The sequence below is a fragment of the Ziziphus jujuba genome, chromosome 8 (assembly GCF_031755915.1).
Source record: "Ziziphus jujuba cultivar Dongzao chromosome 8, ASM3175591v1".
Lineage (NCBI taxonomy): Eukaryota > Viridiplantae > Streptophyta > Magnoliopsida > Rosales > Rhamnaceae > Ziziphus > Ziziphus jujuba.
The window spans coordinates 1163873-1186429 of record NC_083386.1 but is presented as its reverse complement, the minus strand read 5'-3'; the positions used below and the strand labels follow the sequence as shown (position 1 = coordinate 1186429).

The following is a 22557-nucleotide window of genomic DNA, read 5'->3' as shown; positions in this document are numbered from 1 at the left end:
TCCAATTTCGGACATTATGTTCATGTCTCCATGCAGGGCCGTGGTAGTCGCCCTGGTGGTGATGGTATTTATTTTGGCCATACAGAAAGTTTTGGCCAAATTGTTCAGCATGCCCCCCACCATGACCTGGATTTTGGATATGTGGGAAAACGTGGGGCTGAAAGTTTGCTCTTCCTCCGTTAATATTATTTGCGGCCTGAGGGGTTGCATGCCATAAGGCACGGCTTGAAAAGCCCGCACTGCATGTGGTACGGCCTGAGGAGCTAGTACAATTTGTTCTTCCCGGCCATTTCTAACATTCTGGCTTTGGTTTTCAATTATTCCTCCATCATGAATTGGGTTCCGCATTGGTGGAGAAATATAAGGTTGTCGTTCTGGTATGACTATCCTTCCTTCATTTTTGTTCGTTCTCGCCGGAATAGTTGATGCATCAGTCATTGAAATGTTGCCTTCAGATACAACCGAAAAGGCCTGCACCTGTTCTTCTTGGCCAGTAAATGACCTCGCACCACTCAATGAAGCTTGAATAACCTGTAATTGTTGACTTAACAAATCCTTAATGCTTTCCAACATTCGTTGCTAGGTCTCCTGGAAATGTTGTTGAGTCTCTTGATATGCTTCCATCTTCCTTTGACCTTCCTTTAGATCTCAGGATAGTTCACGGATCAACTCCTGGGTGGACATCTCTGCCGAGTCGAGAGTCTTGCCAGCTTCTTCTTCTTTGTTGTTATTACGGGTGTCGGACTCTAGAGACCTTGATTGAGTTTGAACCATTGTCCTCGGTTGAAATTTTGTATGAGTCCCACTAGGCGTGCCAAAAAGATATGTTGGAATAATGTCGGAAAATTTCCAACAATCTATCGTCTTCTAAATTTGCGGGCGTGTCACTTTAAATCTGTAACAATTCAAAGAAATAAAAGAAAATATACACCAAATGAATCAAACTCCTAAGACAATTGTATTGATTATTGGAGAACAAAAATAATCTTACAAGGTCCGATTGCTTTAATGAATAAAGGACTTTTAAAATAAAATTTCAACTGAAAACAATAAAGAACAATAAGCTAAGGAAAGTAAAGTCTAAAGAGAATAAATTAATTAATTTATATTCTTATAGTCATTTCTGGAGGTGTGTAGAGATCTTTTTTAAGCCAATGAAGGTCCTATTTATATATGTAGAGAACTTTGAATTGCTTCACGTGCTTCCGATGTAGGATTTTTTAAAAAACCAACTTCAAAATCTTAATTTATACATGTGCAAGTTCTGTCTCTTTACCACCTCCAATCAATGTGGGATTAAAGCTTCTTAATTAATCTCCCAATAATAATATTTCAATATATTAAAATATTAATTTGGAAAAATTAATAATATAGCCCAAACAATAATATTTTCTCAAATACAAGGGTTTGGGTTTTTGTAATAATTCTAGATTTATCAAATTTATTAACCAATATATACATAAAAAAATTGACAATATTTTGTAGTGTTCATCTTTCACAATTTTAGGTTATTATTATTTTGACTACCGTTAATAAACTAAAATATATTATTCGGTAATCAAAATTTAATAAAATAAATATGATACCTTAGAGAAGGACAAACAGGCCGCTAGCTTTTGGGTCGTGGGTCGTGGGTCGTGGGTTTGGAACAGACGTTGGGTGTAGTTGGATCAAAGTGAAAAGCCCATTGGCGTAAATCATCATCTATGATAACCCAAAGCTCAGCCCAAAGGTCCAAACCAAACAAAACGACGCTGTCTAAGAGCAAATTACAAAAAGCTACACGCCAAGGGAAGGCAGGCTCATCATCGTTTTTCCAAGTTCTTAATAATTATATTTTCTCGTAATCGTAAGTGACCCGAGACCGAGAGTCTCTCGAAAGCACCTTCTTCTTCTTCTTCTTCTTCAAATTCTTCTGCGTCTTTTCCCTCCCTATTTCTCTCTTCTCAAGTCTCAACCTCGCTGGGTGGCTGGGCTGCGATTAGGGCAACGCATTGAAAAGTTGAAAACCCTAGGGACGATGCCGCTCTTCGTCTCCGACGAGGAGTTCTCGCGGCATGGAAACGACGCCGCATCCCTCGCGGATAGGGCCGACGCTTTCATACGAGACCTCTACAAGGAGCTCGACACCGTCCGTGCTCAGGCCGATGCAGCTTCCATAACCGCCGAGCAAACCTGCTCTCTCCTCGAGCAGAAGTACCTCTCTCTTTCTGCTGACTTCTCCAACCTCCAGTCTCACAATTCGCAGCTCCAATCCTCTCTTGATCAGCGCCTCTCAGAGCTTGCGCAACTCCAGGCACACAAACACCAGCTTCATTTGCAATCCGTAAGCAACTCTTTTTAGGGTTTATTTCTTTATTTATTTTCTTCTCTTCTCAATATTTAATTATGAAATTTTGTTTGTTGTTGATGTTGTTGTTGTTCCCCTTCGGGTTCGGTGTGTAGATTGGGAAAGATGGCCAGATTGAGAGGTTAACGACGGATGTCTCTGAACTGCATAAGTCCAAGAGGCAATTACTAGAGTTGGTGCAGCAGAAAGATTCAGAGATTAGTGAAAAGAACGACTCCATCAAGGCCTATTTGGATAAGATTGTAAGTTGCTTTTGTTTTGTTTTGTTTTGAATTTTTTTTTTTTTTGAATTTTGGAAATGCGTCGTGTTTTTGTGTTTTTATGTGGTGTCATTCTTTTGTGAAGGTTAACATGTCCGACAGTGCTGCCCAAAGGGAAGCCCGTTTGAGTGAAACTGAGGCAGAGTTGTCGCGCACCAAGGCTGCTTGTGCTCGTTATTCTCAGGTCATTGTCATGCTCCTTATTCCTGTAGTGGTTAAGTACAAAGTTGTTCAGTGGATCAAGCTCATGTTAAACTTATAATTCTGGAGCCTCATGGTTTTATGTGAGCAGGAGAAGGAACTCGTTGAGAGGCACAATGCATGGCTCAATGATGAGTTAACAGCCAAAGTTGATAGTCTTATTCAGCTGCGTAGAACGCATGCTGATCTTGAGGCAGATTTGTCTTCCAAGCTTGCAGATGTAAGTTTGCTTTGGAAACTTTGTTTTTAGATTGTATGCTAAGATTTTCTTATGTTAAGGTAAATGCTTCTACAAGTCCGAAGATGGTCATGTGTATAATATTTGAAGTTTCGTTACTATTTTCACAAGATGATGAATCCAAATGTTTACATGTTCAGGTTGAGAGACAATTTAATGAATGTTCTAGCTCTTTGCAATGGAACAAGGATAGAGTAAGAGAACTTGAAATGAAGATAACAGCATTGCAGGAGGTGATTTTTCTTTTTTTTTTGGCTAGTGTAAAATTGCTATTGCAGGCCATTCTTCTTGCCCAGCTAGTTAATTCATACTTCTTTATCTTTGCAGGAATTATGCTCAGCAAAAAGTACTGCTGCAGCTAATGAAGAGCAACTTTCTTCTGAACTCTCTACTGTGAGTTCTATGCAAAATTTTTGCTTTGAGTTTTTATTTTTATTTTACTAGTAGATTTTTGTTAATTATGCATTTTAATGGATAGATATGCACAATTGAACGCTAATGTTGTTAATATAATTTTTCCAGACAATGATTTCTGGTTTGATCTGGTTTTTTTGTTACTCTCATAGCCATCTTTTGTTTTGCTATTATATTCCATATGAATCTTTGCCAATTTTATAGGTAAATAAGCTTGTTGAACTCTATAAAGAGAGTTCGGAGGAATGGTCGAAAAAGGCAGGAGAGCTTGAGGGTGTAATTAAGGCTCTGGAGGTAAATGCTTTTTGGTTTATTTTGTTTCGTATTGTTTGTGTGGTTGTTTAATATTTTGTTTGCATCCTGAATTTGGTTTTTCATTGCTACTTTATGCAGACACATTTGAAGCAAGTTGAAAATGATTACAGAGAAAAACTTGAAAATGAAGCATCTATGAGAAAACAATTTGAAAAGGTTAGCTGCTTCTTTCCTCATTCTTTGAGATCTACAAGTTAGAATTTGTCCTTTTGTAAGTGTCATTAAAAGGTGCTAGTATCTTGGCTGTTCATTCTAAAAGATGTTGCTACAGCCTACAGCCTATACCTACACCTCCACCTATGCTGTCAAAATCCTATATTTTAATGGCCTCTTAAAATGCCGAGTACAGTGACCCTTATTAAAATAACTGTTTGGCTACTTATTCTTGATTTCTCAAACAACAAAGCATATCATACCATGCATGATGTGTGGCATAGCCATAGTGTATTGCAAATAGATGATCATTCTGACTTTCCATATCTTCCAAACATTCAACACCAATCCCTAAAAATGAGGCTGCATAGATGTCAAGATTCTTCCCCAAGTTAATTTCCAAACAAAAGAAGTCACTTAAATAGAGGCCTTGGTTTATCCTATTGCTTCAAGGAATATCTTCATGTGTCCCCTGAGTTACATAATAGAATCTTATAACTTCAAGAACATCTTTGGTAAGTGAGGCTTCGTTGTGCTGTTATAAATTTGAACAAAATTATCAGGAGAAAGATCTTGAAACCTCTGAAACCTCTTTTATTTCCTTATCTTTTTGGGCTGTAATAAAGTGGATATACCAATGCCAATTTCTCAATCAGACAGCTGACAATTAGGCCTTGTTACTTCAGCATTTAAGGCACTTTGGCCTAAACAAATATGGAATAGCTTAGTTGTAGTTACAAAATCCATTAATGTGGTTTCCTGGAAGGGAGGTAGCGGATACCTCCCTTGTGTAAGTAAGAAAGTGCAAATTATCATGATTATTTATCTTATCATTATATGAGTACGTTCTCCGACCTCCCTACAAAGACTTTTTGAGGATGAGTGACAATCCCATGAATGACATTCAACCCTATAAGAGCTTGAACTCTGGATTTAGATAGGTGACCTGCCTAACTAATGAGATACGATCCCCTTTTTATGGACAAGAGCTGTGAGTATTAGCCAAACACTTCATTTTAAAAATTCCTTTCTCATCATTATATGAGTACATTCTCCTACCTCCCTACAAGGAATTTTTGAGGATGAATGACAATCCCATCAATGACATTCAACCCTATAAGAGCATGAACTCTAGATTTAGATAAGTGACCTGCCTAACTTATGAGATATGATTCCCTTTTTAGGGACAAGACCCGTGAATATTAGCCAAACACTTCATTTTAAAAATTCCTTCTCATGGAAATAGAGAGATCGTTTAGTGTATCTTGTCTCATTTCCTGCCAGTTATGTGGAAGATGATCTGCCAGTTATTCTCAGTAATTTGGATCATATTCATATGATTTTCCTTATAAGCATTGGCAAGGCAGTGGATTTTTACCTAGCATTGCTGTGCTTTCTTTTTTGTTAGCATTCTTTGTCTTCAATCCATCAAAAACATCCTCATCCTCCTTTTTCAACTTCTTCATCTTCTTTGGTGCCTAAGCTTATTGCATTCAATAATGTTTACGTTTGTATCTATACTTTTTGATGTCTTTCAACAACTCTAATTTTCAAGTCTAGGAGTATTTATAGTCACATACTCTTCCCAGCAAAGATTATACTTAAATTTCTTAGGCAACTGCTTGAAGCTGCATATTTTCTAACCCAAAGGCTCTCTCCAAGCCATCTCTTGAAAGACTAAGTTACTTTGGGGTTTCTTAGTTTTCATATGTTTGATTAAAATATTCATACAATAAATATATCAGATCTTCTTGTTCAGTTTAGCTAGATATGTTCCTGCATTGCCTGGCTTTGTGTGTTCTGTAATATATATATTTTTTTTTTTGGGTGAATATCTAGTAATTCTTTCTTACAAAAACCTGTAAGGAATACTATACATATAATGCTTTATGATTATGTATGCTTATGTATTTATAATGAAATATTGTAGGATTTAAAAAATGCATTTTCTTCTTAAAATTTTGCTTTAAAATGTTCAACTGATGTTTCATATACTTGCTTATTGTTGCATTTTGGTTTCTTTGGCTTGTCATGGTTGCAGGAGGCTGCAGATCTGAAACTGAAACTGGAAAAATGTGAAGCCGATATTGAAACAAGCCGCAAAGCAAATGAACTGAATCTTCTTCCTCTCAGTAATTTTACTACTCAAAGGTATGTTTCGTTATGTTTTGTTTATTATTGTTATTATTATTGTTTATTTATGTATTTATTTATTTTTATTGAAAGTGCATTTTGTTTTTTTATTTTTTTTATTTTTGGTTTGTCGTCTTTATTTTTTATTTTTTATTTTTTTAATGGTAGAGTATTGTGCTTTTAGGTTTTTGGAGTATTTCTATTATCATGGTTTGTGATAACGAAGTTTTTACCTTGTTTTCAAATGCATACACATTTTTTTTTTTATATTCTCATCATTATTTTTCATCAAGAATCTGTTTCATCTTCTATTCACGAAATTGTAGCCGTTTAACTATTAAGTAAATTGCTTCTTAACCTTGGTTTGATTAAATTATGCATAAATGTTTGAAGTATTTATTTTCTAAAATATTTTTGATGCATTGGTTTTCTGAAAATGTAAGAGGGAAGAAGATGGGGATGGGAAAGCACATTTCAATGTTAATAATTTTATATTTCCTATTCCAAATCTTTGAAAGTTTGTCATGTCTTACAGTTGTAAAGTCCAATTAAACATTGTGTGTGTGTGTGGGTGTTTTTATTTTTTTATTTTTTTATTTTTATACTTTCTATCCTTTTAACTTTTTGCACATACTTGTTCATTATTTATAGTTATATATATTTTTGATATTTAATTTTTATGTTTATGTTTTTGTTTCTTTCTATTTCTATTCACTGTAATTTACTTTTTCAATTTTAGTTTTGTTCCACTTTAATTTTAATTTTTTTAGTTGATTAGTGATGTTTGTTTATGATAACGTAGTTTTTTTAATTTTTTTTTATTTAGTTCATTTATATTTTAGAATAATTTTTGTGTTATGGATAATCCATAGGATTCAAATTGTTAAGAAATCCAATGTAGCTTATCTTCATTTAAGTGATGAAGTGGCTATTCCTTGGATTTTAATGAGGCATAGCTATTCTTATTCATGGGCGTAGCAGTTGAACCAAATATTGGTGCACCTCATCATATGGAAATATATTTAATTCCTTTGCCTATTTTGCATGCCAAATGCAGTATTAGCATATTTCTATTTGATTCAATAAAGTTATGGTTCTTATATAAAAGATAAGGTGATATTTCTCTTTGGTTCAATAAAGTTATGTTTCTTATATAAAAGATAAGGTGATTTTAGGTGGCTGTTGCAATCCTTATCATTGTTTATTATGAATTTTATAGTATCGCAGCTGATATGAATATCCAACAATGTACTAATATGATAGCAGATTGATGGACTCATTTGAAACTACTGATAATGCTTTGGATGATCGCATGCTTGTCCCCAAGATTCCTGTTGGTGTTTCAGGAACTGCCTTAGCAGCCTCACTTCTTCGTGATGGTTGGAGTGTGAGTTACTATTATTATATAATTAGTGTTGTTTGTTTGGTCTATTCATTTTTTATATTTTATATATCTTTTTTATTTTTATTATTATTATTATTTTTAAATTGTAAATAGCTGGCGAAAATGTATGCAAAGTACCAAGAGGCAGTTGACGCTCTGAGGCATGAGCAGTTGGGAAGGAAGGAATCAGAGGCAGTATTGCAACGAGTATGATATGCGTATTGCATACTTTTATATATTTGTTTAAATTTGACATTTCTTTTCTCCTTGCTTTTGCGCTTATATTGATTTTTGTTTTAGAATGTATAATGCATTTCTTAAAATTTTACTTTTAAACACCTTTTATTGATATTTTGGTCTAATTACTAGCTCAGTACAGATTAATTATTAGCTATTGTTGAATGCTTATCAAGGTGTTATTTTTGTCACATGAAGCTTATGATCATTCCTTTGCTTCGGCAGGTCCTATATGAACTAGAGGAGAAAGCCGAACTGATTTTGGATGAAAGAGGTATATGATTATGTTGAATTAATGTTGCTCAATTATCTGATATCCTTCATTTGGTAACGCTAATGTTTGAGGCTGCATTTGGTTGGTGTTGCAAAATTTTTTGATGTGGTAAAATATTTATGGGAACTCTATAAACTACTTGAAATTGTTATTTATGGCAGAAGGCCGAGTTGTATGAACATATTTTTCTTTGAAGTCATTATCTTTTATTTTACATCTTTCTTGTTAAATTTTAAGTATTGAAGTGGCTACAGTTTCTTTTGTTTTTTCAATTTAATTAGTAAATATTGTTCATTTTGTGGAATTATGAAGTTCAGCGAATATCTTTTCCGCTTCCTAATATGGCTACAAATATGGTGAATCTTAGTAAAATTCTTGATTTCCTAATGAAATTATTGTTAATTGTTGTTAATTGTGCAGCTGAACATGAGAGAATGGCTGAGGCATACTCTATGATCAACCAGAAGTTGCAAAACTCGATTTCTGAACAGGCAAATTTGGAGAAAACCATCCAGGAATTAAAGGTTGTAGGCATATTTAATAAAACCATAGTAATTATCTGTATTTATTTATATAGCAAAGCAATTTTTTTTTTTAATATTTTTTTTTCAGGCTGAACTAAGGAGGAGCGAACGTGACTACACTTTTGCTCAGAAAGAGATTGTTGACCTTCAGAAGCAGGTAAAAGAGGAAAATCTTCTTCCTAACCTCATGTGCTTAAGTGTTTCCTTTTTATAAGTTTATAATAACAAATTTATGTAGTATGAGATGGACTTACTCTCTCAAAATGGGTTCTTTATGCCATCTTAAATTTTGTATTTTGCTTGGTGATGAGGTTTTAGGTGACAGTTCTTTTAAAGGAGTGTCGGGATATACAAATTCGTGGTGGATCTGCTGGTCATGATAGTATTGATGATGCCACGATTGTTGCTTTTGGGATGAATGCAGACATGGATGCTGAGAAAGTCATCTCGGAACGTCTTGTAAGCTTGTTGTTATTTATCCTCAGCATGATTTCCTGAACTTATTCCATTTTCATTTTTTATATCTATTCTTTTTTTATGAATAGACGACATTAATCAATGCCTCGTTTGGGATGTAACATTTACAGTTGACCTTCAAGGACATAAATGGACTGGTTGAGCAGAATGTTCAGCTGAGGAGCCTTGTTCGGAATCTTTCTGACCAGATTGAAAATAGAGAGTCGGAGTTCAAGGTTGGGCTGGAAATCATCTTTTTTCATCTAATTTGTTTGTTTGGCATTATTATACCATTGCATAATGTTTCACTGTGTACTGATGTAGGAAAAGCTTGAAATGGAGCTCAAGAGGCATACTGATGAAGCTGCATCAAGAGTTGCAGCAGTATTGCAGAGGGCTGAAGAGCAAGGGCACATGATTGAATCCCTTCACACCTCTGTAAGTCCTAAGGCTCAATTGCAGTGTGGTTTTGCTGATTTTGGTGTTTCTGGCATTAGTCTTCTTATTTTCATGCCAAGTTTTAGGGTAATTTAGTTATACTTGAAAAATTTGTTCATAATTTCTTTATAGGTAGCGATGTACAAAAGGTTATATGAAGAGGAACATAAACTTCATTTGACTTCTAATCACTCTGCCGAAGCTGCTCCAGGTATTTGCCCATCTCTTTATCAGACATACTTGCTCACTCATTTTCTCTCTTGTTCTATTGTTTGCTAAGCATTGCTGTTTTGCTATGAGGTAACCCACTAAGAAAGAGAGTGTGCACTAAATCTTTCAATTGGTTTTGCAGAAGGAGAAAGAACCAACCTAAAGTTGCTTCTGGAAGGTTCTCAGGTATGGTTGGAAATATTTGAAGAATGGATATGTTTATGTAATTATTATGTGATATTTCAATAACTTATATCCCAAACTATGCAATAACATAGGAAGCTTCTATAAAGGCCAAAGAGCAGGTTGCTGAACAAGTAAAATGTCTTGAAGAAGAGCTGTCAAAGTTTAGGTAAGTATTCTCTTTTCATTCTGTGTTTTTATTCAATGGGCTGACTTTTACTTGAATTCTCGTAGGTTTTATACAATTTTACGTTCCTTTCGTTGTTTATCATATTTTTGTTTACATAACGAGATGTTGACTTGTTTCCTTGCTTTTCTGTTGTTATAATTTTTTAGTTATATATTTGCATTAATGTTTCTGAAGTTAAATGTTTTAGCTTCTGTTTTATATCTTCATGATATGATTATGTTTTACGTGTCTATGTTTTCTTTGAAACTACCCAAACTCCTGTTTCTTGGCCCTAGTATCTTTTCATTTCCTAGATTTGGTTGGTTTTTTGTACTTCTAAATGAATATTCTTGTAAATTGAGTTGCTATCTTTTTTCATTTTGATTATTTACTTTACAATTTAATCTTCCAACGGGTATGACCAAGTTGTTCTGTGGTTAACCCATTGTCATCTATGCTAACATGTCAGCCCTTGATTTATAAACTTGATTTGCTATTATTTCTTGCCTAATATCTCTATTGCATAATGACCCACCAACAGAACTAATATCTTTATATCTGTTATATTTTTTCTGTTTATTTTGCAAACAGCTGTTAGCTTCATATGGTCAATTGTTTATTCCTCTATTTTGATGCCTTTTAATTAGGAGTGAGGTCATGCTATTGCGTGCAGAGCGTGACAAGTTGGGCTTGGAAGCAAATTTTGCTAGAGAAAGACTTGATAGCTTTATGAAAGAATTGGAACAGCAGGTTGTTAAATTTTAAGGATATTTGTCATGTCCATTGGCAGGCTTAATTTATTTGTTTTAGCAAATAGCTTTATGGGTAATTTGCATTAAGTTGTTTTTTGTCTCTTGTGATGTATGGCATATCAGAGAAAAGAAACCAATGGTGTTTTGGCAAGGAATGTGGAATTTTCCCAGTTAATAGTTGACTACCAAAGAAAGCTGCGAGAAAGTTCTGAATCATTGCATGCTGCTGAGGAAGTTTCTAGGAAGTTGACTATGGAGGTAATTATCTACTATTTTTATGTAGGTTGCTCACATTTGATGGTACTCACTTAATGTTTGTTGCTGTCAGGTATCTGTTTTGAAGCGTGAAAAGGAAATGTTAGTGCATGCTGAGAAGAGAGCTTATGATGAAGTTCGCAGTTTGTCTGAGAGGGTTTATCGCCTGCAGGTCGAATTTTTACAAATTCTATGTCCATTTTATAAATTTTCTGCATTTTCTCAAATCATTTTTTGCAGGCTAGTTTGGACACTATCCAGAGTGCCGAGCAAATTCGTGAGGTAATTAACTTCCATAGATTTATTTCTTTGTTTTGAAATAAATTTATGAGTTCGCATTCCACCCACCCGCCCCCCCCCCCCCCCTCTTTTTTTTTTTTTTTTTTTTGGGGGGGGTTATGTAGCTTCATATTTTCCATATAACTACAGGAGGCAAGAGCAGCAGAGAGGAAAAAACAAGAAGAGTATGTGAAACAAGTTGAGGTATGTTACCATTACTTATGGAATTTTATGTTTGTGATCTTAGCTCAATAGACAGATGTATGACATATTTGTATATGCAAATTTGATTCTACCTTGATGTTTTGAATATTGTAGTTAACCTGGGTTTTAACGTGCATTTCTGTTTTATATTTTGATGCCCCTATAGTTCTATTTAAATTACTAATGTTAAAAGGAGTAAAGTTGATTGGTGTTGTGAACATAAGATGTCAAATTGCATTCTTACAGAGGGAGTGGGCTGAGGTTAAGAAGGAGCTGCAAGAAGAACGCGACAATGTTCGAAGCTTAAATCTTGATCGGGAACAGACCATAAAGAACTCAATGAAACAATTAGAAGAAATGGGAAAGGACTTAGCTAATGCTTTGCGAGCTGTTACAGCAGCTGAGACAAAGGCAGCAGTAGCAGAGGTTTTCCCTCATATTTCTTTGCGTTAATTAGTATCATATGAATAAATTCACATATAGTTGTATCTGTATATATGCATCTCTCTCTCTCTCTCTCTCTATATATATATATATATATATTTAACCGACTTGGTGGATTCATATGTTAATCTTGCTTAACCATGTAAATGATTCACTCTTTATTTGAATTTTTGGTTTGATTACTCAGGCAAAATTGTCTGATCTCGAGAAAAAGATGAAATCCTCAGATGTCAAGGTATTGTTCTTTCAAATTAATTGTATTTTCTATGTATAACAAGTATCCAAGGTTGAAGTAGTTGTTGGGTTCCAAGTGCGATATATTAAGTTATCATCAATCTAGAGGAAATAAACCCAATTTTGTATACCATGTCAATACAAAACTCACTTCTTAAGCTCTTTTCTTCTTGCTTGTAGGATGTTGTGATTGATGGTGGGAGTACGACTTTCTTGGGTAATGAGGTTAGTGTTGTTCATTTATATTCACTTGTTTCATTGACTTCCTTAGGTTCTTCTTAACTACCATCTTTGTGTAATTGTTATTTTCAATATTGTATGAACAATAATAAGTCGTTCTAGGAGTTACTGCATTTGAGGATGCTTCTCAAGTATTGTGGAAGTTTGAAGCTTAATTGGTTTTCACAGTGATTTTGTTGTTCTTCTTAATTGTAGAAACTAGTTGATTGAGTCTTAGAGAAATGTAGACCTGGCAACGTATCATATTGAATCGTGTTCGTGTGAAATTTAGTTAACCCAAACAAGACCTGGTAAAGCTTTCATGTGGAAATATATAAATCCAAACCCATTTGTTAAATTATCTTGTAACCCATTTTCCGAGTTGTTATCCAATAAGAATATATACAAATTTGAAAATTCAAATTTGACTTAGCTTTCAAATAATAAAATAATGTTTGTTTTTTTAAAAAAATTCTCCAAAGAGACTTGTTTGTTTTTAGATTTTTAAAAAATTAAATTAAAAAGGAATAAATCAATACATGTTTAGCAATAAATTAAGTAATTTTGATATTATAAAACTTGCATAATTACAAAAATCTCTCTCCTTAATGGGTTTTATAGGTTTATCGTATATTATCGTATTTCATCCATTAAAATCTATTAATTTATTGGGTTTTAATTGAGCGACACTGATACGGACCTTACACGATATCGTCAACCAAAATCCGCAAATTATCATGTGGGTTCATGTTATATTATTGTGTCGTATGAGATTTTGATAGGTCTATAGAAATGCATCCAAGACTAAGTATCAAGTTGACATATATTGTTTCTGTGTTAATGATTGTAAGAATTTGATTAATTAATCTTGAATTTACAACTATATGTAGCTTGACTATTTAGGTTTCATGCCTTACATTATTTTATTGTTTTATGAGAATTTGCCTTCTTACTTAGTATTAGAAAGTTTGGAAGGGGATTCACCCTTTTTTGTTGGTTTATACTGCATTAGTGGAACTTGCATTTCAACTTATTTAGTTTTTAATTTTACGAAGGTTCTATCCTTTTCTTCCGTGTTTGTACTTGACTTTCAGTTTGTACTTGGGGAAGATAGAAATGTTTTCTAGGACTCCACTTTTTCTAAGGTGGAAAGCGCTGCTTTAATTTCAAGAGATAGGCATTTTAATTCAACTGCTATAGATTTAATGTGTTGTAGATTTTGTGTGCTATGCTAATTAGCTTGATTTTGTGTTGAATGCAAACTGGTCAATTTTATTGTGGTTGAACTTGACCTGGTTTCTTGGGGACCTGAAGGTTGCTATGGAAGATATTGAAAAATTGAAAGAGGAAGCAAAAGCTTACAAGGATCACATGCTACAGGTGTGTTACCCTACTTTTAAAGGTTCATATGGGAATATTTTTGTGGGATATGCGTTTTGTACACAAAAAAAGCACTTTTAATGAAGTTTAGGATGACTTTCAAGTAGGGTCAAGGTATGTATACCTAATTTGGTGCTAAATTAATGTTTATGCCATTTCAATTGGCAGTATAAGAGCATAGCTCAGGTAAATGAAGATGCACTAAAACAGATGGAGACCGCCCATGAAAATTTCAGAACTGAGGTATTTGTGCTTTCTTGAGTTTGTTTAGTTGGAATTGTTGTGTTTAACCTTTCCTGAAGGGACCCCTAAAAATGCCCAAATATTTTACAGGCGGAAAAACTGAAGAGTTCCCTGGAAGCTCAATTACTTTCACTTGGAGAGAGGATTTCTGAACTAGAAAATGAATCTAGTTTGAAATCTGAAGAAGTGGCTTCTGCTGCTGCAGAAAAAGAAGAGGCTCTTTCTTCTGCTTTAGCAGAAATAACAAGTCTAAAAGATGAAAAGTCAGCTAATATGTGAGTTATTTGTGATGCATATTAGGTCGTAAAATTGATTGGGTTCAGTGTCTCATTTGCTATTTTCAATTCAAGGTCCAAGATTGTTGCAATGGAGGTTCAGATTTCTGCTTTAAAAGAAGATCTGGAGACAGAACATCAACGATGGCGTGCTGCTCAGGCTAATTACGAAAGACAGGTGAAGTGTACTTTTAATGAGTTCAATCTATGGTTCTTGTGTAAAAATGATTCAGCTGACAAATATAGAAATTTTTAATCCTAGGATTAGGGTATATTACTAATTTAGCTCACGAAGGGGTTAATTGCTGGTTTTTAAACTGTTTTTTCATTTTAACAATATCAAACTTTGACAAACAGAGTATTCAAGTCTTTGATTTTATTTTATATTATTTTATTTTATTTTTAATTCCCAAAGTTAAAAGTTGACTAAATGAATGGAGGAATGTACAAAGTGGTCATTGATGATGTGATTTGTTTATATAATGCAATTACAAATGAAAACTGTTAAGAAGTTACTTTTGAATTAAAAGGGGTTTGAAATTTTAGGTCTTTGCTTTAATAAATCAATAAGTTATCTAATGTTAGTATTATCACATAAAAGTCATTTGCATTTTTGTTGGTTTAGAACAATGTATTGACACACAGACATGTTGGATTTATCAAAGTTCAGAGTTTAGTTAAATAAAAATATGGTCTGGGCATCAAATTGACATCATGGTCAAAATAAAGGGTAATTCTCAATTTGCCAAACTTTTTGTTGAAAAAATAAAAATTTCGGCTTTGTAGGTCAAATATGGCTTGGAAAGGGGTTGTTTTCTCTTGTTTGGTCATTGCTGTTAAGTTGTTCTCTTTGCGATGTGTGGACTGGAATATGGATCATCTTGATAGCATACTGATTCAAGAAGAAGAATTGAATAAAACTCTTATGCAGTCATTGTTATACTCATATATATAATCGTACCAAAACTCTTTTTTGACTTCTTTTCAATGCTGTATTTTCCACAGGTCATTCTCCAATCAGAGACAATTCAAGAATTGAATAAAACTTCACAAGCTTTGGCTTCAGTTCAGGAGGAAGTTTCTGAGCTGCGCAAATTGGCGGATACCTACAGAAGTGAAAATGTATCTATGTTTTCTCACTCATGTTTTACTATTGTTTGCAGTAATTATTTTGGCATGGAAGCCGTATCCATTTTATTGCTAGTGGTTGTTCTTTATTTCAGGACAAAAACTAACAGATCATAACTGCCAGTTTCTCAATAAATGTATTCCACTAGTATTTCAAGGAGTTAATAACTGCTAAATGATAACATCTCTTATTGAGAATGTCTGTTGTCCATTACTAGAGATTACGGTATATTATTTTTCTGAAAATGGGATGTCATGCAAGTATGATCCTTACTATGTCTGTTTATACACAAGTTTGGAGCTTGCTTTTCATCAGTTTGAATTGTTTGATTGTGTGCTTCTTACCAAATTGTATTATACTTTATCCTTTGCTGCTATTCTTATCTTATTAATGATTTTTTTCTTGTTTTTGTGGCATTTTTGGTGATTATCTCACTTGAGAATAATGCGGTTCAACATTGTTTGAAGTTGATATGACTTATCTTGCTTTGCTCTTAACAGAATGAACTAAAGGCTAAGTGGAATTTTGAGAAAGTAATGCTTGAGGAATTGAAGAACAATGCTGAGAAGAAGTATAATGAAGTCAATGAGCAGGTGATTGCTGTACAATGTAGTATTTATACAAACCACACTAGGCTCATTATCTTTTTTGTAGTATTTTTCTTCTATTAGTCTTTCAAAAGGAAATAAGTTGGTTCATGAACTCACACTGAATGCATTTGCATTTGATGTCCAGATTTATTTTTTTATTTTTCTTGTGGTGAATGTGATTTATATCTGATGTTCAGATTTTTTCTTTCCATGGCTACTTCTTTTCCTTTCCTGTATTTCTCAGAATAAGATACTGCATAGTAGACTTGAGGCTATACACATTCAATTGGCTGAGAAGGATCGATGTTCTTCTGGACCGTCTAGCGGAAGCACCGATCCAGATACTCCTGGTGATGCTGGTTTGCAAAATGTTATTAATTATCTGCGACGATCAAAGGAAATTGTAAGACTCCTTTGCCATGCTCTCTTTGTGTCTCTTTACACACACATGCTTGTGTACATAACTATTTTATTATAACTGACTTCATTTCTATCTTTAACTCTGGCAGGCAGAGACAGAGATTTCTTTGTTGAAACAAGAGAAATTGCGTTTGCAATCACAAGTGCGTTCCATTCCAACAATTTTGTATCTGGCTTGCATGTTTGTTGTATTAAGCAAAAACTAGTTTGGGAAATTTGTTTCATGATTTTTATGTTATCTGAATTTCCCTTTATTAATTTCCTTGTCTTATTTCATTGTTTTGATTTTTATCTTTTGCGAGTGTTATCAAACTGATATTACTAATTGCTTTGTACTTCTCATGACAAAAAGTGCGCTGCATGCTTTTTGTGGTGAAGATTCTACTCAGATTTGGGCTTTTTAAAAGTTTTTTTCTTCTGATTTCTTAATGTCCAAATACATCAAGAATCAATGTGGATTTACAAATTGTGGTTTTCTTATGGCTAGGGAATTGTCTTTTTTTTCACTGCAGTGATTGTAAATATTTCTTGGATGGGCTAATATATGCTGTTGCCTTTGCATGTTAATTTATCTTTTTTCCATTGTGGTTTCTCTTCTTGACTTCTAGTTTTATGTAATAATCATCTATACAGTTCTAAAAAGTAATCTTTTCACAATATTCATTGGACATGCTTGTAGGATGTGTTGATTTTGTGCTGGCACATTTGGTAGTTGATATTATCTTATTGACAGCAAAGTTCAGATATTAATTATATGTTCACTTCAAATAAAAAAAGCATAATTATCTTTTAACAGTAGCGTCTGCAAATGTTTCCTGATTGTCTTGTCTTTCGGCTATATAGTGGATATCCACCTATGCCTGTTTGTTTCATCTATAATAATTATCTTTTAAGATAAAGAAATTACAATAGTCAATTTCTGTTTTGGCTGTCATTAGAATTTTGAATGACCTGTAGCCTTTATCCATTGCTTGCAGCTTGAGAGTGCTTTTAAGGCTGCAGAAGCTGCCCAATCATCACTTCATTCTGAGCGTGCAAGTTCTAGATCATTATTGTTTTCTGAGGATGAAATAAAATCTTTGCAACTACAGGTTAGTTTCATTTCATTATGCATTACCATGAAAAAAAAAAAAAAAAAACCGTAGTTGTATCTCCTTTCTTACTAGTCTTTATTCCTTTGTATTCTTACTCAAATTTTAAATGCTCCCTTGACTTCCTGTGAATCATTGTGTGGAATACTGTTTGGATATTGTGTTATTGTTACTAGATTTTATATTCCATCCAATCTAAAGGTTGTGTCTATAAAATGATTTTCAGGTTAGAGAAATGAACTTGCTTCGTGAAAGCAATATACAGCTCAGAGAAGAGAACAAGCACAATTTTGAGGAATGTCAGGTGCCATCTTTTGTTACGTGATTTTTTTTTTTTTTTTTCCTTTTCCTTTTTAAATTCTGAGGTAGATGATTTCATGGTTAATATTTTAATGTCAACAATTTTTCTCGAAATTTGTCTTAGAAACTGCGTGAAATAGCCCAAAAAGCTAATGTTGAGACTGAGAGCTTGGAGAGGGTCCTAAAGGAGAGAGAGATTGAGGTGGAAGCTTGCAAGAAAGAAATTGAAATGCAAAAGTTGGAGAAGGAACATTTGGAAAAGAGGGTTTCTGAGGTATTGCAAACTATTTTCTTTCACTTAATGCAACCTCCTGTTGCTGCCTATTATTCAGCATTTTAACATATATTCTTTGTCAAAGATTCTAGAGAAGTCTAGAAATATTGATGTGGAAGATTATGATCGTTTGAAGGACGAGGTTCAGCAGTTGCAGGTGGGTTACACAGAATCTCTATTATAAGCAAATCAAATTCTTTCAGCCTCAAAAAATTGTTGACTTCATAGATTCTATCCACTGTTCACTAGCTAGCATACCTCGAGTCATTTTTCTGCTCATAAGTGCTATTTTTAGTTCAAGTTGGTAGTCAAAAGGAGTTGAATCCAAAGCAACTGCATCATAGTTCTGAAACTTTAAATTTAGTTATTTCTCTGTGCTGCTGTATTATTGTTTATGTGTGATTGCATGTAAAGGCGCTTATTTAGATTAAGGTAATTATCAAGGAAGTTTTGGTAGATACAGCAGTGGCTGCACCTCTTAATTTTTTATTTTCATGGAAGGCCTAGTGTATATGAACTTTGAGGTGCAGTCAATCTTTTATGGACTCTATTTTGTGCTCTAATTTAGTACTGCATTGTGTTATTTGATATCTCATACTTTGGAATTTAAGTTCTTTGTTTGTCTGCTTATGTTGTGATAATTTGATTTTGTTTTCACCAGGAAAAAGTAAAAGAGAAGGATGCTCAGATAGAGGAAATTAAGAGACTTCTTTCTGAGAAGCAAGAAATGGTATCAAAACTAGAGCAAGATCTCTCTAACTGCAGAATAGAACTTACTGAAAGGGAAAGGAGGATAAATGAGAGTTTGCAAGTTGAGGTATGTGTTTATTTTTTCATTTATTTAGAAGAAGCTTGCTATTTAGGTTTCTTTACACGGCTAAGATTTATTCTTTATTGGCTTGCATCCACAGGCTAGTCTAAAGTCAGATGTGGAGAAGCAGAGGAAGATGGTTATAAACATTAAGGTTGTTAATTGGTTACTCCTTATCATTTAAAATTCATCATATATGTATAATTGCTTAAATATCTTATTGAATTAAGTAACACAAATTACTTAAGGATTTTTTGTTTGCTTGGTTTATCATGTTCTTTCTCTTTTTCACAGAGGAGGTTTGATGTTGTGTCAAAGGAAAAGGATGGACTGAGCAAGGAGAATCAAAATCTTACTAAGCAGTTGGAGGATGCCAAACAAGGTATTCAGAACTGTGCATTAGTTGATTTTTGTTTAAGCAAAGTCATAGCTTAAAGCTTGCTTCTCCTCCCCCCCTCTATCTCACTTTATTATGTAATTGTTCATTACAGGTAAAAGATCCGAAGCAGAAACTTCTGGTGAACAGGCCATGAAGGAGAAAGACACTAGACTTCAGGTTCATACAATGAACATTCTTCACTGGTTTTTATTTTGTATTCCTCTGTTTACATTTGGGTACTTTCTGTTTGTGCAGACTCTGGAGAAACACCTAGAGAGGCAGAGAGAAGAACTGAGAAAGGAAAGGGAAGATAATCGGTCTGAAAAACAAAGGCGTCAGAAGAATGAGAAGGCTGTAGCAGATTCGTATAATAAAGTTGTGCAGGTCTGCAATTATTATTATTATTTTTTGTTTGAGTTTGCGATTCTTTTTATAGTGGCAAATTTTGCATATAAATGTCTCATGAATGGCTGGATCTGATATCTTCTTCTGCCATGCTAGGAAAAAGCAAGGTTCATAAATGAACTGGAGAAACATAAGCAGGCTTCAAAGCGTCTTTTTGATGAACTTGAAAAGCTTAACCATGCCAAAGATAGTCTCCCAGAGGTAATGATGTAAATTTATTTATTGTTAAGAGTTTGTTCTTTTTGTCCTTTAGTTTTCCCATTTGATACTTCACTGGCTATCAAAATGTCAATAATCAGCATGTGCTGGGGGTTAGATGTGGGATTGGGAGGATATAAATGTTGATATTAGCAGTGTGGCTGTCAAATAGTGGGATTACCAAGTGTGTTAACCCAAAGTTCCACTGATACTATTTATATTGTTGGTGCATAATGTACTGTAAATATTTTTGGATTTCACTTCTGACACTTTTTTAATATAAAATGTTGGGAACATATTAGGAAGTGTGGAAAGAAGAATCTTTTACCACTCATCATTTTGTAATAGATAAGTATAAAAATAAAATAAAATAAAAATAATTGCCTTTTGTTTCAATTTATTTAATTCATCTTTGACTGAAGGGAAAAGTACATTGCAACTCTCTTTGTTTTTTTAATACACATATATGTTTTACGGTATTTTGACCCCCACATATGTTTGTCAAGGAGCTAGTAACACCTATAAATTTTTTTTTTTTTTTTTCACATACAAGTTTTTCCTTTTGGATGTAACCATTTAAGAATTAATTTTGCTTTAGGAACACCTGACCCTCATAATTTAAAATGGGACTGTTTGATTTCAGTAAATATTGTTTTATTGAAGGGTGGGCATGTAAACAATTTTAGATGTAATGAGTTGAATCTGTAATTTCTGCCATCGTAAAGATGAAGGTATATAACGAAAGTTACAAAATGCTGAACGACTGCTTGGTCTTACAAATATCAACCCAAAGTATAAAAAATTTACAAATTAAGTACAAAGTTTCTATTTACTGGGACTTACAATTACAAAAATCATATAATTGCTTTTGCTGTATCCAGTTATATAGCCATCATATGTTAAACTTTGTTATGGTTATTTGTTTTTCAGGGTACATCAGTGGATCAACTTTATTCTGGAGCCATCTTGGATGATGATGCTAATACTTATGTCTTGGCTGTTGAAAATTTTAAAAAGGCAGCACAATCAGTTGTCAGTGAGCTTGGAGCTCATGTTGTTCCTGTAGACTCTATGGACACTTCATTACCCGCTACATCTGGTTCTTTCCTCTTCATTGGTTCCGTTTTTTATGTTTAGATTATTGAATTATTTCTTTTTAATTCATCAGGTCTTCAATTCCCCTTTGCAGGTTCAGTTGCTCCTGCACAGGTTCCTGTGTCCTCGCCTGCTCCTGCTACAAGTTTACCTCCCAAAGCAAGTGAAGATAGTGAAAGGAGATATAATTTGCCTAAAAACCGGAAGAAGTTGGTTCGTCCGCGACTTGTAAAACCGAATGAACCACCTGTGGATACAGTAATGACTGAGATGGAAGGGCCTAACAATGTGGGTAAGCCCACCGCACAATCCAATGACACTGAAACTCAGGGAAATATTTCTTCTCTGGCACAACCGTTGCTTCGAAAACGCCTAGCTTCTTCATCTGCTTCTGGGTCCCGTGAAGAATTGGTTCCAAAAGAAGAAAGTGGCACTGATGTGGTTGCACCTGTGCTCAAGAAAGCCAAAGGTTCAGATTCCCCACAAGGGAGTGGTGAAGGACAATCTAGTGCCATTTTAGAAAATGTTGAAACCCTTCCAGGCGTTGAAGAGTCTGGTGGTGTTGTTGATTTGCCTCAAGTTTCAAATGAGGAAACCCTTGATGCTGAGAAAGAAGAGGTTGAGACCTCTGGAGAGAAGGCTGAAGAACCAAAGGAACCACAGTCAGAAGGCACGAGTCAGGTTGACTCCCAAAATGAGAAGGACAATATTTCTGAAGAGAATTTGGATAGGACAGGTGGAAAAGAGCTGGTGTCTGATGATGGAGCACATGATCATGTGGAACCAGAGAACCAACAATCACTTATGGAAATTGGAAGTGAGAGAGAGGAGGGAGAGCTGGACCCTGATGCTGCAGATATTGACGGTGCTGGTGGTGGGGCTACTGGAAGCCTTGAGTTAGGTGAGGGCCAACCTGAGCCTGGTGCAACTCCAGTGGCTTCTCCTTCTAGGATTGATGATGATGGTGTCGGGGAATATAATGCTTCCCTTGAGGTGTTAAATGATGAGAAGAACGATGAAGTAGATGTAACTGAAGAAACTGCTGAAGGTTCTGATAAATCAAATGATGGTAATGACCAGACTGCAGTGGAGATTGATCAGCCTGCTGAAGCTGCCTCGACACTTGCTGAGAGTTCATCAACAATTACTAGTGTTGTGATGGAAGTGGGAGAGGTAAAACAGGTTTCTGCTGGGAGTAATACGTCAATTCCTACAGAGACTGGCGTTCAGAAACAAGGAAGCCCAAGTGTCGTGGAAGTTGAAGAGCCAAAACAGGTTTCTCCTGCAAGCACTACATCAACCACTATTAATTTGTTGGAAAGAGCGAAGGAGAGGTCTGTGCTAAGACAAGCTGGAGTGGCCTCTCCACCCGGTAGAGGGCGTGGAAGACCAGCACCACGAGGTCGAGGAATGCGTGGTGGACGTGGTGTACGCGGTGGGCGTGGACAAGCGTCTGGTGATAAAGGTTAAGATAGTATAATTTTACCTCTTGCATTGTTTACTGAATTTCTTTTCTACTTTTGAGACATTATAATGGTAAAATGTGGACTTCATTTTAAAAATACATAATAAAAATTAGTTATTTTGCTTGCAAATAAGTATCTCAAAAAATTAGGAGAAAAATTCCATTTGTCTGTTTAA

At 34.5% G+C, this 22557-nt stretch overlaps 1 protein-coding gene across 3 annotated transcripts; it reads left to right on the top strand.

Moving 5' to 3' along the window:
• Positions 1-1822: 1822 nt before the first annotated feature.
• LOC107424489 (nuclear-pore anchor) lies at positions 1823-22514 on the top strand. 3 transcript variants are annotated; one of them, XM_048470101.2, is made up of 48 exons: positions 1823-2326; positions 2446-2592; positions 2696-2794; positions 2903-3031; positions 3190-3282; positions 3377-3442; positions 3668-3757; positions 3857-3934; positions 5973-6082; positions 7331-7451; positions 7563-7655; positions 7911-7959; positions 8380-8483; positions 8572-8640; positions 8802-8942; positions 9071-9175; positions 9264-9377; positions 9510-9588; positions 9730-9773; positions 9866-9939; positions 10587-10689; positions 10815-10949; positions 11020-11118; positions 11187-11228; positions 11376-11429; positions 11676-11855; positions 12061-12108; positions 12288-12332; positions 13641-13706; positions 13875-13949; positions 14040-14224; positions 14300-14402; positions 15230-15346; positions 15854-15946; positions 16188-16346; positions 16453-16506; positions 17341-17454; positions 17681-17758; positions 17879-18028; positions 18114-18185; positions 18690-18845; positions 18940-18993; positions 19134-19221; positions 19331-19395; positions 19474-19602; positions 19720-19824; positions 20752-20920; positions 21011-22514. In XM_048470101.2, exons 1-48 carry the CDS (start codon positions 2021-2023, stop codon positions 22384-22386), a joined length of 6225 nt encoding a protein of 2074 aa, XP_048326058.2. In that variant the 5' UTR covers positions 1823-2020; the 3' UTR covers positions 22387-22514. The 3 variants fall into 3 exon arrangements, with proteins under 3 accessions (XP_048326058.2, XP_048326057.2, XP_048326059.2); XM_048470100.2 differs by having other exon boundaries at positions 7328-7451; XM_048470102.2 differs by lacking the exon at positions 18114-18185 and having other exon boundaries at positions 7328-7451.
• The last annotated feature ends 43 nt before the right edge of the window (positions 22515-22557 follow it).